This window comes from Octodon degus, unplaced genomic scaffold (genome assembly GCF_000260255.1).
Source record: "Octodon degus isolate 3935 unplaced genomic scaffold, OctDeg1.0 scaffold00076, whole genome shotgun sequence".
NCBI classification, from domain to species: domain Eukaryota; kingdom Metazoa; phylum Chordata; class Mammalia; order Rodentia; family Octodontidae; genus Octodon; species Octodon degus.
Window position 1 is genome coordinate 8,854,946 of NW_004524652.1, and position 17,497 is coordinate 8,872,442.

Here is a 17,497-nt window from a genome sequence, read left to right on the forward strand (position 1 = left end):
CCAGGAGGGCCCCAAACTCCCAGTGGTTTTTTTTGCCTCAGCCTTCCAAGTGTCTGAATTACAGGCACACACTGTCACACTTGGTTAGTACACTTTTCAGTGTATGAATAAAGCTAAGCTAAGTCTATCTTCTACGTCAAAAATATTTAAATTTCAATGGGGAAAATATTCTGATGGGAAAACAAATGATAACGCAACAATTTTTAGAACTATTAAGAACAAAACATCTTAAATTACTACTAAGTAAGAGTATATTTTGAAAAACATAGTATGAGGTTATTCACTGATCTTATAAGACATACAATAGGGAACTTAATTTTAAATTCTCAGCATTGAAAAACGTACTGTTAAAATTTTAGAAAGATGCTACGGTAACGGACATAAAATTCTCTGGCCACAAATCAAGATGATGAATTTTTAAAAATTATTCTTCTACAATACATTAATTTTATATAAAATTCTCTCTCCTCTTTCTCCAGCCCACTGCTTATGCTGATTATATATAATATATATAAAGTGTGACTCATATCTAAAATACATCTAAAACAAAACATCTAATCTTACACAATTTTGACTTTATGATAAAGCATGATGCAGAAACAGTATCATAACAGGGCAATACAAAGTATATAACACCAGTGACCCCAGAGCAAGGAGTGCAGCAATTATGTTTTCACGTTGGAGAATGTTCTTCTACTTCCACTATGGTCAACATTTTGCGGCATGTCTTAGGTAGGTTATAATGATGAGAAAGAGGAACAAGCTGTCTTTCACCAAAAAAAAGATACTTTACTGTTATAGATAGACATCACTGTATTTTAGCTAAAGGAGACATGAAGACAGAGTATAGGTAGAGAAGTAGTTGCCAAAATTTATATAACATGTAAAAAGCAAAAATGGATTCATATTTTCTTTCAGATTCTTGACCCTCAAAGTCATCAAAGGACAGGTTATTTAAGAGTATCTTTCAGAGCTCTAAAACAAATTAAGAATAGTCAGGCACATTGGAAAAGACAAAGCAAGTGCTTCCTACCATACATTGCATGCGTCTGCTCATGAGCGCCGTACTGAGCTGCTGAGGAGGACACTAACGCGGGCTGGGCGTGTGTTGGTGGTGCCATCATCCTAGCATTACCCTGTATCACAGGACTGTAGACGTGAGGGTGCTGTGTTAAACAAAAAATAAAGGAAAAACACTAAACATCAAAAAACAGCCAAGCAGATTTTTTTTCTTGGCGGAACTGGGTACCGAACTCAGGCCCCTGCACTTGCCAAGGAAACACTTATTCTACTGAGCCATCTCCCCAGCTCCTAAGCAGATTTTAGTTAGCTTCTAACTTTGTGGTTTCTAGAAACAATAATCTGCAACCTTTCTTGGCTGTTCCTCTGAAACTCTTACACTGATCAGTAACCCTGAAATATGTGTTGAAAGGCCCCAAGTCCTTAGTTATCTAAGCCACCATTAACACAAAGCGAAAAATGTAAAGGGAAATCCCTTGATTGTACTAAAAATTAAATTAAAAGTTCTTAAAATGGAGTAAAAATTAAGATGGCATCTTGAGCCTTACCTGAGATTGATAGTGTGGCACATGTTGAACTAGTGGCTGATTTGGGAACTGCTGTGGACTATAGGCGACATACTGAGTGGAGTACGCAGGTGGGGTGGCTACGATGGGTGGGCCTGCTGCTGAGGCTGGGTGCATCATGGTGGTCTGATGATGCTGATCTTGCCGCTGCTGAGGCATATTTGGTACTGCAGGGGAAGACAGAGACTTACTAACATAAAATAGCACCTCCTCAGTAACACAAAAGTTACTATGCTGTATCACTCACATGATACAGGGCTCTGTAAAATTCTACCCTTCTTGCCTGCCTCACCAACTTCTCTCCAACACTATCTCATTTCTATTTTATTTTGTCTTAGTGGTACTGGGGACTGAATCTAGGACCATCACACTGAGCTACAGCCCCAGGCTGCTTTTTAAAATTTTGGGACAGTTTTGCTAAGTTGCCTGGGCTAGGCTTAACCTTGCCATCCTCCTGCTTCAGCCTCTCAGAGTGCCAGGACTACAGGTGGGCCTTACAATTGTATTTTATGCCACTCCTGTCACCACTTTACATACTATGGACTATTTTCCTATCACATGGGCTCGCTTCATCCTCAAATACCAGTTCTTAACTCAAACCTGGAAAGACCAAAAAAAAAAAGGCTGGAAAGACTGTGACTCATCCTTCAGGTGTCAGTCTGAAAACATCTTTATCAGAGAGACTCTCTGTGATGACCCTCAGATATAATTCAAGCACTTAGAACAGGTACCGACAGCACTCTGTGACTTCTTGCCACTTTTCTGAAAATCCCTTGGTTTTGTTATCTCTACGCAAAGACCTTGGGAGCTGGCCAGTCTTTACTGTCTGGTATACAAATTATAATTATTATTTTTTATTTTTTGGTGGAACCAGGGATGGAACTCAGGCCCTTGCACTTGCTTATTCTACTGAGCTATCTCCCTGGCCCTGGTATACAAATTAAAAGCCACTAGCAGGAAAGGGGACAGTGTTCATTAAGAGAAAAAAGCATGACAAGAACCAAACAGGTAAAACACCAAATACTCCCTCTTTCTCAAACCCAGAATCACACAGCACCACCTAGCAACTGTCAGGTTTGTAAATAACTCCTTACAAACTCCTTTCCTGAGCCAAGGATATAGCTCAGTGGCACAAATGCTTGCCGGGGAAGCACAGGGTCCTGAGTTTGCTTCCCAATACAAAAACAAAAACAAAAAAAAACCCTTAACCCTTTCCAACTTGCATTTTTCCACGCTTTTTCTTTTCCCTATTAAAGCTCTAGCTAGGCTTTAATAACAGATTACAGACAAAGACCACCATGCCTGGCTCAGGCTGACTGGCATCACCTCAGTGGGAACCTTTCTGTTGTCACAAGTGCTACCTTCTTCTTCTTCTTTTTTTTTTTTTTTTTTGGGCAGTACTGGGGATTGAACTCAGGACCCTGCGCTTGCCAGGCAAGCACTTATTCTACTGAGCTATCTCCCGGCCCTACAAGTGCTAGCTTCAGCCTGAGTGTCTTTCCTTGTCCACACAGTATCTGTGCTTGTCTGAGATCTGTTTCTCTTGTGACGCTAACCAAGACATTTGAGAAATTATATGACCACTGCCTTCAAGGTAAGACATACAAAGAATACTGTATATTACTTGTGTTTATAAATCAGAAATGATCACACAGATAACTGCAAATTTCCTGACTTGTCTTGTTGGTCTTTTGAGACAGTTTTTTGTTATGTAGTTCAGGCTGATTTTGAACTCACTATGTAGCCTGCAATGGCCTTACATTTGAGGCTATCTTCTTGTTTCCACCTCCCAAGAGCTCGGACTACAGACATACACCAATATGCCAGGCTCTGACTTTTTTGGGGGGGCTGGCGTGGCATGTGGTGCCCGGGATCGAACCTCAGTCCCTTGTACCTGCCTAAGCAGGTGCTTTCTACTGCTGAGCTATCTCACCAGCCCCTCTTTTTTTTGAGTAAAGGTCTATGTACTTTAGGCTGGTTTTGAACTCACTGTGTAGTCCAGTTACAGCAATCCTCCTGCCCCAGCCTCCTGAGTATAGGAATTATAGGGGTGTACTACCATGTCTGGGTGAATAACTTTTATTAAGTATTTAATGACTTGCTGAAATGTATTTCATCTATTTATAAAAGTAAAATTAGGGCCAGCTAGATAGCTTAGCGGATTAAAGCGCCTGCTTAGGCAGTGTGCAGCAGCTGGGGCACGCTGAGACAGTGATTGAGACTGGGTGTGGTGGCACACACCTATAATCCCAGCACCCTGGAGGCTACAAACAGGAGGATCACTAGGAGTCCAACTGCAGACCCTGCAGACTCTGCACTAAATACCAAAGCAAAAACAAAAACAAAAAACTTATTTCAAAAAAAGTAAACATGAAAACTGAACAAAGCAATAGTATCTAATACTTTCCTGAATTTAATCTTGACAGCCCACATTCTGAAAGAGCATCTTTTCATAGAGGAAAAAGAGGCCCAAACGCAAATGCAACTTTAGAAAATTTAGAAAATTTGTCTAATTAAGCTCAGCTGCTAAACTTAAACTATCAGTATTATCATTTTTATTATTTATTACTGCCTGCTCTGTCCCCAAATGGTATCATTATGTACAGCAGGCTGGCCTTGAACTGACTATAGCCCAGGCTGGGAACTTGCAGGCACCCTCTTGCCTCAGCCTCCTGAGTGTGAGACTGTAGTTGTGTGCCACCATTTCCAGATTTACCTTCATGTTTATTTAAAAATGTGAAAGTACAGTTAAATATGTTACCTTTTTCTTTTTTCTGCCATATTGGTTCTAATTACTTGATTATGGTGGTCTCCCATCTAAACTGAATCTGTCTCAATCTTAATTTACAGTCATGTGAAATAGTTTAGACCTTTCCTGTGTCAGTGGTTCTCAGTTTGAAATCTTGTCTTTTAAGGTACATCTGGCAATATCTGCAGATATTTTTAGTGTTATAAATGAGAAATGGGTGATGTTTACTACTAGGATCTAATGATGAGAACCAGGAATGATGCAGAACACCATACAGTTTACAGAACATGACACCACCTTATACAAAAGAATATCACTAACAAATGTAAAATGGCTAAAAAAAATTTGGCTTTATGTTAATGAAGTTTTCAAATATAACCTGCCTCAAAGGCTGCCTAAAAGGTAACTGCGATTTATAGCAAGAGGTCAAGGAGACAGTTATGCAGAGATGCAGTTACTATGTAGGAAAAATATTCCTTATATAATCAATGGCTGCATTTTAGAGCCATGCCTTTGGCTCTGTTCCTTGAAAAATACTTCAAATTTCTGGTATGTCTTTGTCCAATATCTCAAATGATTAGAATCTAGTGAAGTAGCAGGATATAAAAACTGACATAAACAGCATTAGCTTTTATGCAATACTTCAAAAGTAGTACTTTTAGGAGGACACAAGGATAGAGTAGAGTGTAGTTTGCATTAACACACAAGAATGGACTTGCAGTTATAAACTGAAGAAATGCACAAGAACTTAAGGAGAAGATCGGAGAGATGGCTCAGCAGACTAAAGCTCCTGCTCAGGCAAGCTCAGGCAAGCGCAGGGACCACAGTTTGATCCCCTGCACCACATGCCCTGCCAGCCCTGCCCCCAGGAAGGACTGAGCAGGCTAGAGTCTGGGCTTAGTAGTGCAAGCCTGTAATCCCAATGCTGGGGAGGCTGAAAACAGGAGAAGCACTGCAAGTCCAAACGGCATAGTGAGACCCTACAACAATGAAACACATTAAAGAAGAAGAAGAAGAAAAAAAAAAAAAAGCCAATAGCAAGAGTAACAAACATTTCACTAGTCATCTTTGGAGGATAAAAGAAAACCAAGTCAATATTCTGAAGACTGCCTTTAAAAAGCAAATAAGTTTTCCAGTTGCCTTTCTTATATAAGTTATACCTGAAGGTAAACAGTTTGATGAAGTAAAGTTTTTATTAGAAGCATTCTAGCTACTTGAAGAAGAAATGAAATAAAGAGGACATCACTATTTTATAATTCCTAATGAAATACTGGCTCTATAATACACCATTATTACCAATAGTGGCTGCGAAAACTCATAGGAAAGAACTATTGGAAATGTTATCCTGGAAAACCAGGCAATGGAACATACTGGCTATGCCTGCATTGTTTAAAAAAAAAAAAAAATCAATCCCTGGTTCCGCAAAAAAAAAAAAAAAAAAAAAAAAAAAAACAAAAAGCAGGCCCTTGCGCTTGCCACGGCTGAGGAGGAGGAGATGGCTCAGTAGAATAAGTGCATCCCTGGCAAGCGCAAGGGCCTAAAATCAATCCCTGGTTCCGAAAAAAAAAAAAAAAAAAAAAGTACATCCACAGGGAGTGTTCACACAATACAGCAGAGCAGTTTATTTTACACACCATTCCCCCTAAAAACTGAACCTTAATGTAATCAACAGTATCATGTGAGATGTACTACATAAAAACTGGTTTCTGTTTCAAAATAACAGAAAGGGAACCTAGGTGTGTTGGTACACACCTATAATTTCAGCACCTTGGAGACTCAGGCAGGAGGATCATCATGAGTTCAAGGTCAGCCTGGACTACACAGTGAGACCCTGTCTGAAACAAAAAAACAAAACTACTAAACAGGGCTGGTGAGATGGCTCAGTGGTCTAAAGCACCTACTTAGAACAAGCTAAGCTACACAAGGCACAGGGACCGCGGTTCAATCCCCCAGCACCACATGCCAGCCAGCCCTGCCCCCTGGAGGGCTGAGCTGGCCACACACACACACACACACAAAATAAATAAATAAATAAATAAATCTCTTAAAAAAAAAAAAAAAAAACAACAAAAAACTACTAAACAAAAGAAAAGACATACTTAAGTAGGTAAAAAAATGCATGATGTCTGGGAAAGATTGTTTCCATGGTACTAGGGATTATGCCTAGGGTCTGCATACTAGGCTACATTCCCGGTACCCACATTATTAAAAATTAGTTTTTCTGGGCCAGCTAAATAGCTCAGCAGATTAAAACACCTACAAGCAAGTGCAGGGACCAGGGTTTGATCCCTGGGCCTGCCATGCTGGCCCCTCCCCCGGGGCTCTCAGAGAGGCAACTGAGATAGGACGTGGTAGCACAAGTCTGTAATCCCAGCTGTTGGGAAGCTATAAACAGGCAGCTCACTATTGAGTCCAATCTAGTAGTGAGACCCGAAACACCCTGTAACATCCTTCCCTAAAATACTAAATAAATAAATAAATAAATATTTTTCCTAAAACTAATTATAAAGAAAAAAGCTAATGAAAAACTTAAGAAAAAAGAAAAACTATGCTTTTGTGAGAAAATAAAATGACAATAGTTAATAAATATACTGTTACCATTTTGTTCAAAGTAGTCAGAATACAAATGATTGTCCTACAAAGAACACATGATAGGGTTGGCCAGATAGCTCAGCGGATTAAAGCACCTGTTTAGGCAGATGCAGGGGCTGGGGGAGGGGGGTCCCCAGCACCCTGGCCCATCCCTGCCCCTGGGGCACACTGAGACAGCAAACAAGACTAGGCGTGGTGGCCCGTGCCTATAATCTCAGCACTTGGGAGGCTGAAAACAGGAGGATCACTATGGGTTCAATCTGTGAGATCCTGTACTAAATATATTGGGAAAAAAAAAAAAGAACACATGATAGCATAAAACTTTCTTTTCAGTGAACTAAACTAGTAGTATAAATGAAAGAAATTAGCATATGTATCAAAATATTCTTGAAACAATGGAATAGATAATTTGGAAGATCACCTGAACTTTTACTTCCTATTTAACTTCTATTTTGCTATTATATATAATATATATATATATTTTTCCCCTCATATAAGATAAACCATGTGATATTTAAAGCTTTTGTGTGTGACTTATTTCATTTAACATTGAGGTCTCAAATTGTATCCATTTCCCTAGAAATGACTCAAATTTATCTTTCTTTATGGCAATGTAATACTCCACTGTGTACAAATATTCCTTATCTACCCATCTGTTGAGGGACATATACACTGTTTCCAAGATGTAATTATTATGAATTGTGCTCCTATAAACACATGTATGCATGTGTCCCTGTAATATAATGTAACTCTTGGGAAGATGCCTAGAAGGGGGACCACTGAGACAAATTCAATTTTTACTTGTAGCTCGTGAGGCGTCTCCACATAGATCTCTACAGTGGCTGACTTCCTTTCCACTCTTGCCACCAACAGTGCAATAGAGTCCTTTACTACATCCTCAGCAGCATTCACCATTATTAGATTTTTTTAGGATCACCATTCTGTCTGAGGTAAGATGTTAGTGTAGTTTTAATTTGCATTTCCCTAATGGCCAGAGAGGTTTCAACATTTTCTCCTGTATTTATTGACCACTTGTACTTCTGAGAAGCATTTATTCATTTTGATTGCCCATATTTTTTATTAGGTCTTTTATTTTTGGGAATTTAGTATTTTTTGAGTGCTTTATATATCTTAAATGTTAGTTCTCTGCTCAAGGAATAGCTGGCAATTTTTTCCCATTTTTCCCAATGGCATTTTTTCCCATTCTGTAGGTTTTCTCTTCATTCTGTGGTTCTTTCCCCTCCTGTGTATAATATTTTTAAACTGATGTGATCTCATGTATTATTGATGATTCGCAGTATTATTTCTTGTGTCACTGGGGAGCTGTTCAAAAAGTCCTGGCCTACACTGATTCCTGTCAACCGTTGTACCTATTTTACTTTCCAGCAGACTGTTTTGTAAGACAAGGTCACACTATGTAGTTCAGGCTGACCTTTAACTCACCATGTGGCCCCAGGCTGGCCTCAAACTCCCAATGATCCTACTGCCTCAGCCTCCTCAGTGCTGGGATTACAGGCATGTGCCACCACGCCTGGCTCCATAGCTGGCATCCATAACAATATCCCTATTCTGTCTTAACAGAAACACTTTCTGTCAAACAGGCTAAACTATCCTCAGGATACAGTTTCTAATAAAAAGACAGAGCCTCTTGAGGTCAGAACACTGCTCTCATGTCAGAGAGCTAAGCTGTCACACTTGATTTACTGCAATAATCTTTTCCATTTTAATACAAGTCTCTTTTGCACTGTATTAAGTAGCCACAAAAACTAGCAATAATGCCAGTTATGTTGGTACACACATGTAATTCCGCACTCAGGAGGCTGTGACAGGAGGATCACTTAAGAGTTCAATACTAGCCTGGGGGATGGAGATGTAGCTCAGTGGCACAGCACCTGCGTGGCAAATACAAGGCCCCAAGTTCGATTCCTAGTATTGGGGAGAAATAAAAGACCAGCCTGAGTTACACAGTGAATATAGTGAATAAAAGGCCACTCTAAATTACATAGTGAAACTTTGTTTCTAATAAAACCAGGAAAACCCCACATCCCAAAACACCAAGAAGTAATAAACGATTATCTTAATAATGACATAAAAACTCTTCTTCCCTCAGTCCCTTCAAGTCTTCATAGTAAGATTAATTTCTGAAACTAAGAATTACTTTATTTTATTTACTCTTTTTGCAGTACTGGAGATTGAACTCAGGACCTTGCACTTGCCCGGCAGAGCTTATGCTGCCTAGCTATATCTCCAGCCCTCTAAGCAGTTTTATTTTTAAATTTGTTTTTTTAAAGCAGAATGTGTTTATTGGAGTGAAAGAAAGCTCCTGTCTGAGAGGACACAGAAGGAGGACCTGAATAGGTTGTCCCCCAAGAATTACCTTAAATGGCCAAAGATAGAGGTTTTTTGTTTTGTTTTTTTTTTTAAGATTGGTCACTTTTCCTATTTTTAAAAATATTTCTCTCTTTTTTCTATTTCCTAGTTCATTAATTTCTACTTTAATCTTTATTTTCTAACTTTTACAAAAACTTTACTGGTACATTTTAGATATCCATAACAATCACATGCATCACAGGGAGTTTGTACCTGCACACCGTACATCTTGCTGCTTTATTCCCACTCCCCTCCCCCCTTCAACTTCTCTTCCCTTTCTTATTCACAAAAGCTTTGCTTCCACGTTTTCTTCTATTCTTTTTTTCTTCCCTTCCCCTCCTTCTCCTTTCCACTTGAACTTTTTCTTCCTATTTCCCAGCATCTACTATACATTTTGGTGAAGTAATTTTTGCAGTGAGCTAAGCACAATGCCCATAACAAAAACCATACTTACAAAAAGAGTTTTTAGTTAACACCTATAAAAATCACAATTGGGGCTGGAGAGATGGCTCAGTGGTCTAAAGCACCTACTTGAAACAAGCTTGGCAAAGCACAGGGACCTCGGTTCGAGCCCCAGCACCACATGCCAGCCAGACCCGCCCCCTCGTGGGCTGAGCTGGCCATACACACACACAATAAATAAATGTAATAAATAAAAATAAATAAATATTAAAAAAAAATCACAATTATTTCAAATACTAAGAAATATTATCTTGGCCAGATGTGGTGGTGCCTGCCTGTAATTTCTGTACTTGGGAGGCTGAGGCAGAAGAAACACCTTGGAAGTTTAAGAATAGCCTTGGCCGGGGAGATGGTTCAGTAGAATAAGCGCTTGCCTGGCAAGCGCAAGGCCCTGAGTTCAATCCCCAGCTCTGCCAGGAAAAAAAAAAAAAAAAAGAATAGCCTGGGTTACACAAGGAGCTTAAGGTTAACCTGAACTATGAATTACATGGTGAGAACTTATCTCAAAATAAGAAAATACATCTTAAGAAGTGAAATTTTTATGTCCGAAAGATAATTACTGGGCATCGAGAAGTGTCTTAATTGCTCTAAATTAAATGCATGGCAAAAAGGAATTCTTTAGCATTTCTCAACATTAGATTTCTTTTTTATTTTTAACCACAAAAGTCCAGAAAACTAGTTTGTACAGTAAGGAAACAATCCCTGACAGAATTATGATACTGCCTTCTGTTTCAAAAGGAACTCTGGGTATTGAGGAAATAATTGTAGTTCAATATAAAGTCAACAATCTAGTAAACTATTCTGGTAAACCCTATTTAGCAAAATAAACTTCAAATTTAAATTCAGACAGAGTTTAGCAATTATTTTTAACTAAGATACTGAACAATCACAACTAAGGCATTTTTGTTCATTAAAAATTCATCTAACTACCTTAATGTTGGTCACTAGAATTTAATACATAGCCTAATTAGAAGCTGAAAGTGGGTCATTAATATTCATTATAAACTGAGCTGTTCAATTCATGCAGCATGCTGGCTACAAGCAAACACAGGCAGGATTATTCTCACCTTTACCTGCTCTATATGTCTTGGCTTGATTCACTGGCACGGGCGTCATGGGTATTGGGTATAAAGGCTTGAAGGAATTAAAAAAAAAACACACATTAGATTCTTATGACAAGAAGGTGGTCTATCATTATTAGTTTTATCTTGCTAGAGAGCTAGATCTGAGTTTTTTTCATTTCTTAGGTGTCATTAAAGAATATGCAAGCTAAAAGGATAAACTCCAATAAGCTACAGTAAATCTCATTCATTTTTCTCACCAGCAAACATTCTCAGATTCAGGTCCTTATACTAACAACAGACTAAACTACTGCACACCTCCCTCCTTCAAATACTTCTGTATGTGAACATATCACAAACCACTGCTAACTCAGAAAGAATGCTGATGTCAGATAAGCAGGGTAGCTAAGTAAACATCAGATTCCATGACTCACTTGCACGCCTGGGCTCACTGGGACTGGATACATCATATTTGGTGCAAAACAAACAGGCTGAGTATAAACTGGAGTTGGCGGCTGATGACCGACCATCGATGGGCTAGGTTGTGCTTGAGGCCGGGGTGAAGTTGGGGTGGTAGAAGGCTTTGGCTATAAAAATAAAATAAAATTCAACTATCTCATGGTGAAAAGTGAACTATTATTGCAAATTTCTGTTTGATTAACCTAATTTTTATTTGCTTACAGCCACCACCTTTTATTGAGGGGGGAGAAAAACCTAAAAATAACAAAACACAAACAACCAATAAACACCATAGGAAATAAATGCTTACATGGAAGAAAAAATGTTTTTGTAGAAAGCTAAAGCAAAATCCTGCCAATGAAAAAAATTATAAATAGTGGCAGTGATTTAGATCCAGAGGAAGTTTTCTCAAATCATTTAAATAAATTCAGTAGAAAAACATAATAGTGTTTTGAACAATGTTTATGAACCTGACAGTCTATAACTAGCTGAACTTCAAATTCTAAGTCAGAAAGACTCAAAAAATTTCTCCAGATAACACCTAACTCATGACCAAACAAGAATCATTTTCAGAAATTTTAAATTTTAAATAGTTATTGCCTACTCCTTTCTACTTTGAGAATTCTAATTATATGAATATAAGTTTCTCGGTTTTGACACAGTGAACTATTATGACTGATCTGTAAATTCTTTATTCATTTTTATTTTGGACAGTTTTTATTGTTATATTCAGTTATGTTTGTAAATAATTTATTTTCAATTTGCAATCTATTAAAAAATTTAAAAAAAAGAATCATTTTCATAGCTGACAAGTTTTACTAGTGACCCACCTGAGCAAAATAAAAGTTATTTTAGCACAGTAAACTAAACTTAGATGACAGGTATGGAAGAAGAATAAGTATAGCTATACAATTTATATTTATTCAATGTATATATGAATATGTATGTATGCATTTTACATATTTATTTTGGCAGTACCAGGGATTGAACTCAGGACTCTGCGCTTGCCAGGTAAGAGCTTATTCTACTGAGCCATCTCCCCAGCCTAAATATAACTAACTATAATCATTTTCAGAGACTTACCTAGAAGAAAGTAACAAAGTTACCTGAGAAAAAGAGCGAGGGTTGAACTCCTTTGCATTGGGATTTAATGTTGACTTCCTCACTTGCCTGAAGCAGAAAAAAAAAAAGAAAGAAAGAAAGAAAGAAAGAAAGAAAGAAAGAAAGAAAAAAACACAATGGTCAGTGCAATCTGCATGGGATTCATGGTTTCCTCAGCACAAGTTTATAATCCCAGCAATCAGGAAGCTGGGGCAGGAGGATTCTGCAAATTCGAGACCACCCTGGACTACAAAGTGAGTTGAAGGCCAATCTGAACAATATGGCGAGACAGAGATAGAGACAGACAGACAGACAGAGAGATTGAGATTCTCCAACTCAAAAAATGTTGTATCTCAAAAATTCAGCTATAACTAGGTTGGCTGTTTAATAATCAGAACACATAAATCAATGGTGGCTGGGATCTCAGGGAAATTTTTGGTTTTGTTTAATGAGATAAGGTCTTGCTACAAAGTTCAGACTGGCCTCAAACTTACAGTGATCCTCTTGCCTTGGCCTCCAGATTTTTTTTTTTTTTTTTTTTTTTTGTGGAACCGGGGACTGAACTCAGGCCCTTGCGCTCGCCATGGAAGTGCTTATTCCACTGAGTCATCTCCCCGGCCCCTTCCCATTTGGCCTCCAGATTGCTAGGATTATAGGCACACAGCACCACATTTGAAAACTTCATCGTCTTCTTGAATGTGGCAGTCCTTAGTCCTAGAAGCACATGAAGGATAAGTCTGACTAAAGACCAAAAGAAACAGGTTCCCATAACTGTAACTTTCCAATTCCTGTGCAGAAAAAGCCACTTTAACTTAGTGCACAGTTCCCTCACCCAGATGTGCCAAAAAGGGAGAAACAGTAGTGAATGTGTAATGATTTAATTTGTCTAAGACAATATCTGTTTAGGCCAACTGGTTATAAACTAACAGATTTTACAAAGCAGTTTAAAAGTCCAGATAGACTGAGTTGAAAGGGTAATGACAGGATTCATTAAATCCAGGTTTACTCACTCAGCTGCATCCTTCTTCTCCTCTTTATCATCTCTCTCTTGTTTACACGCTGGGCTAGAAGTCTGGACCCCTTGGGATGTAACCTCGGGTCCCCGCTTGTGCTCTGTGGTATTAAGTATTGACGGGGAGATGCTGGGGCTATTCGGCTTGCTGCTGCCGCTGGTACAGTTGCTGCTGCTATTTTCAATGAAAGAATCCTTAGAACTTGGTTCAATTTTCTCTTTGATCAAATCTCTTGATTTTTCTCCCTCTCTATTTCTGTTTAGTACTTGATCCATAGATTCAGAAGTGGAACTTGGCTGTAACTAAATAAAGGAAACAATTACACTTAAATATTTTAACTAACTCTATTAATAATTTTTTCCATGAGTACAATGAAAGCAGTATCTCTGAACATGAAGTGTTCTTTTGAAAAAACATCTTTTATTTATTTATTTATTTATTTATTCATTTATTCATTTGGTACGGATCTCACCACACAGCTCAGACTCGGTGCTCTTCCTGTCTCAGCCTCCCCAGTGCTGGGATTACAGGTGTGTGCAACCAGGCCTGGTTTTGGTGGCTGGCATGGCATGTAGTACTGGGGATCAAACTTGGGTCCTTGCACTTGCCAGACAGGTACTTAGACCGCCGAGCTATTTCACCAGTCCAAGAAGTGTTTTGAGTAAGGCTATTTTTCCTATTTTAAGAGTAATGCTTAAAGGTGTTGTAAACAGAGAATGGAGGGGTTAAAAGGAGAGTAGGGAAAACGGGAGAATCAAATTATGTGCAGTTACGAATTCCCTATGATGAACATGATCCTTATGTATACCTAAAATGTACAAACTTAATTAAAAAAAGATTGAAAAAAAGAGTAATGCTTTTAGTACAAGTAAAAAATAATACAGTACAAAAAAAATAATACAGTACAAAACACTGATGATATGACTGGGGAGATAGCTTAGTGGAATAAGTGCTTGCCTGGCAAGCACAAGGTCCCGAGTTTGATCCCTGGTACCACCAAAAAACAAAGTCACAATGAGATTCAAATATCTTAATATTAAATATTACTACAGGCCTATCCTGTATGAGCAATTGTGCTTTCTGGCTACGGAAAATATGAAGCAGCTTTGTCCTATACTTGCTACCTGTCCAAGATTAGACAACAAAATGCAAGAAGAAGCTATGAAAGCCCATAGGAAAAGCAGCCCACAGGAAGCTAAGTATTCTTAATGGAACTAGCATTTAATTTAAGGTATCGATAATGTTTAGAAGATGAGTTTATAAAAGGGAACAGTCAGGCTGGGCGGTGGCACATGCTTGTAAGCCCAGCACATGGGAGGGAGGCAGGAGGATCACTGCAAGTTTGAGACCAGCCTGGGCTACAAAGTGAGCTCAAGGCCAGCCTAAACTGCATAGTGAAAGCCTGTCTCAAAAAAGAAAAAACACCCTGGTTCCACCAAAAAAAAAAAAAAGAAAAGAAAAGAAAAAAAACAGGGCAGGCCAAGTAGCTCAGTGGACTAAAGTGCCTGCTTAGGCAGGCAGCAGCAAGGAGGATTCAATCCCAGATGTGCAATGCAGGCCCCGCCCCCAGGGTGTGCAGAGGTGGCTACCGTGCCTGGCATGGTAGTACATGCCTGCAATCCCAGTGGGTGGCCAAAAACAGGAGGAGCACTAAAACAGGAAAATCACTACAAGTCCAATATGTGTAGTGAAACTCTGTACTAAGTGAAGGAGAGGAAGAGGAGGAAGAGGAGGAGGAGGAGGAGCAAGAAGAAAAGGAGGAGCAAGAAGAAGAAAAGGAGGAAGAAGAGGAAGAGGAGGCATCAGTCTATGCAAGAGAAACTGTATGCTTAAAAGTCCAAAGAAAGGGGCTGGTGAGATGGCTCAGTGGTCTAAAGCACCTACTTGGAACAAGCTTGGCAAAGCACAGGGACCACATGCCAGCCAGCCCTGCCCCCAGGTGGGCTGAGCTGGCCACACACACACACACACACACACACACACACACAGATAAATAAATAAATGTTTAAAAAAAATAATAAAAATAAAAGTCCAAAGAAGGGCCAGGGATATAGCTTAGCAGCACCCTGCCTGGCAAGCACAGGGTCCCAAGTTTGATCCCTGGTACCAAAAAAAGAAAAAAAAGAAAAAAAAAAATCCAAAGGAAAGGGAAAAGATAAACTCTACTGCAAAGCAGGAAAGCTCTAATGACTAAAAAGAGGAAAAAATAAACTGGTCCAGGAGGAAGCAGATAATAAAGAAACTTCACAGTCATGCTGAGGACCCTATTTCTGGGGTCATGAGAAGTCATTGAGGAATTTTGTTTTTTCAGAACCAGGGATTGAACTCAGGCTCTTGCGCTTGCCAGGGAAGTGCTTATTCCACTGAGCCATCCCTCTGGCCCAGGAATTTTAAATAGGGTATATCAGTGAGGAAGTTTGCATTTCAAGAAGAGGAGCAGTGCAGCGCTTCAGAGATGACCTGGAGAGAGGCAAATAAAGTGTGACTACTACAGAGCCTGGGCTATAGCCAGAGCACAGTGGGCTTAGGAAATCAGGAGGAGACGGACAAGAGGGTGACGTGATTAGAGTGGTGTTGGTGAGGCCTTCTAAACTCAAAGGTAAAAGAAATTCTGAAGTCTGGACCATCAAGAGCAGAAAACACACGTGTTACTGAAATAGTTGAAAGGTCTTAAAATTCGCAGACCAGAAGACATAAATGCTACCAATGACTGAAGATGATCTGAGATATCATCCTCCACAAAAGGGAAAACAGGGACAGGTGAAGAGAAGGACAAGAAATTGGGAAGAAAAGAGCAAGCCAGCGCACCTGGAACCCTAGCACTAAGAGACTGAAGCAGGAGGGCTGCAAATTTGAGTGCTGCTCAGGCAACAATGTAATGAAAGCCTGCCTCAAAGTTTTTTTAAAAAAAACATACTAAAAGATGTGGTTTATGTCTTTGCTTGGGGGGGGGGGAGAAAGGGCAAGTAGCAACAGCAAACACTGACATGACAAGAGACACAAGCAGGGGCCCGGGTAACAATAATACAGAAGAGCAATTTGTACAGCAGAGGTCACTCAAGGTTGTGAGCTGAGACACCCTCACAGGCAGCACATCTGTATCACTCACACTGAGATCAAAAGTTCGAGGCTAGCATGGTAACACAGTAAGAGCCCCAGCTCAAATACCAACCAAGGTGCTCCTACTGAAGCCCGTGGTGTCACACCAAGCAGCACCTCAGAGACATCTAGCGTATCACCATCTTACCAGCACAGCTACTGTGTCCTCACACAGCTCAGGGCAAAAATTAATAGGGGTATCTATTTGGGGCCAGTGGCAATTTAAGTTACAATATAAGAACTTACAAAGCTACATACCTAACAGACCAACTGTGTCCTATAGATGACTTGAAGATTATTCACAATATTCCTTGAGTGAGGGCAAAAATGAGATTTCAGTTGTTGTTACTGATCTTATAATGGCACTCTATGGGCATACAACCCTGAATGCGCTGGATCTTGTCTAATCTTACAACGGCAAATACATCTATAGTACTTCCTATGGGCTGGATGCTGTTACAGACTCATTCATTTAGTCTTTATAAAGATTTGAGAGCTGGGGCAGTAGCTCAGCAGCCTAAGCACCTGCCTGGCAAGCACAAGGACCTAGCTTCTGTCTCCAGCACCTCACGCCATGCCACTGAGCCTATAATCCCAGTGCTGGGGAGGCTGAGACAGGAGGATCACTACAAGTCCAAGTTGCATAGTGAGATCCTATACCAAACAAATGCAAAAAAAAAAAAAAAAAAAAAGACCTATTTGACACAGGTACTACTGCTGCCATATTACAAATGGCAAGTGCACTGGGAAACTAACGTGCAAGTCACATCTTCATTTGGGTAAAAGTGTTGAGGGTGGAACCCAAGGCCTCACATATACTAAGTAAGAAAGCACTCTGCTTCTGAGCTACAGCCTCAAGAGGGAAGAAAAACACTGACAGTCGTCTATATTTTGGTAGTAAGAATTAGCATGATTAAAAGCCAGGCTTGAGGGCTGGAGAGATGGCTCGGTGGTCTAGGGCACCTACTTGGAACAAGCTTGGCGGAGCACAGGGACCGCGGTTCG

At 39.6% G+C, this 17,497-nt stretch overlaps 1 protein-coding gene across 7 annotated transcripts in view; it reads right to left on the reverse strand.

The window, feature by feature from the left end:
• Atxn2 (ataxin 2) overlaps nucleotides 1–17,497 on the reverse strand; it is a 140,199-nt gene that overhangs the window by 16,830 nt on the left and 105,872 nt on the right. For 4 of the 7 annotated variants that reach the window (XM_004635919.1, XM_023720531.1, XM_023720528.1 and 1 more), the window contains 6 exons: nucleotides 13,391–13,695; nucleotides 12,386–12,449; nucleotides 11,255–11,407; nucleotides 10,827–10,893; nucleotides 1,569–1,753; nucleotides 1,034–1,166 (listed from right to left, as the gene is read on the reverse strand). In XM_004635919.1, the coding sequence (XP_004635976.1) occupies nucleotides 1,034–1,166; nucleotides 1,569–1,753; nucleotides 10,827–10,893; nucleotides 11,255–11,407; nucleotides 12,386–12,449; nucleotides 13,391–13,695 (907 nt within the window). The remainder of the gene's footprint in view (nucleotides 1–1,033; nucleotides 1,167–1,568; nucleotides 1,754–10,826; nucleotides 10,894–11,254; nucleotides 11,408–12,385; nucleotides 12,450–13,390; nucleotides 13,696–17,497) is intronic. The other 3 variants (XM_023720529.1, XM_023720527.1, XM_023720532.1) reach the window with 2 other exon arrangements.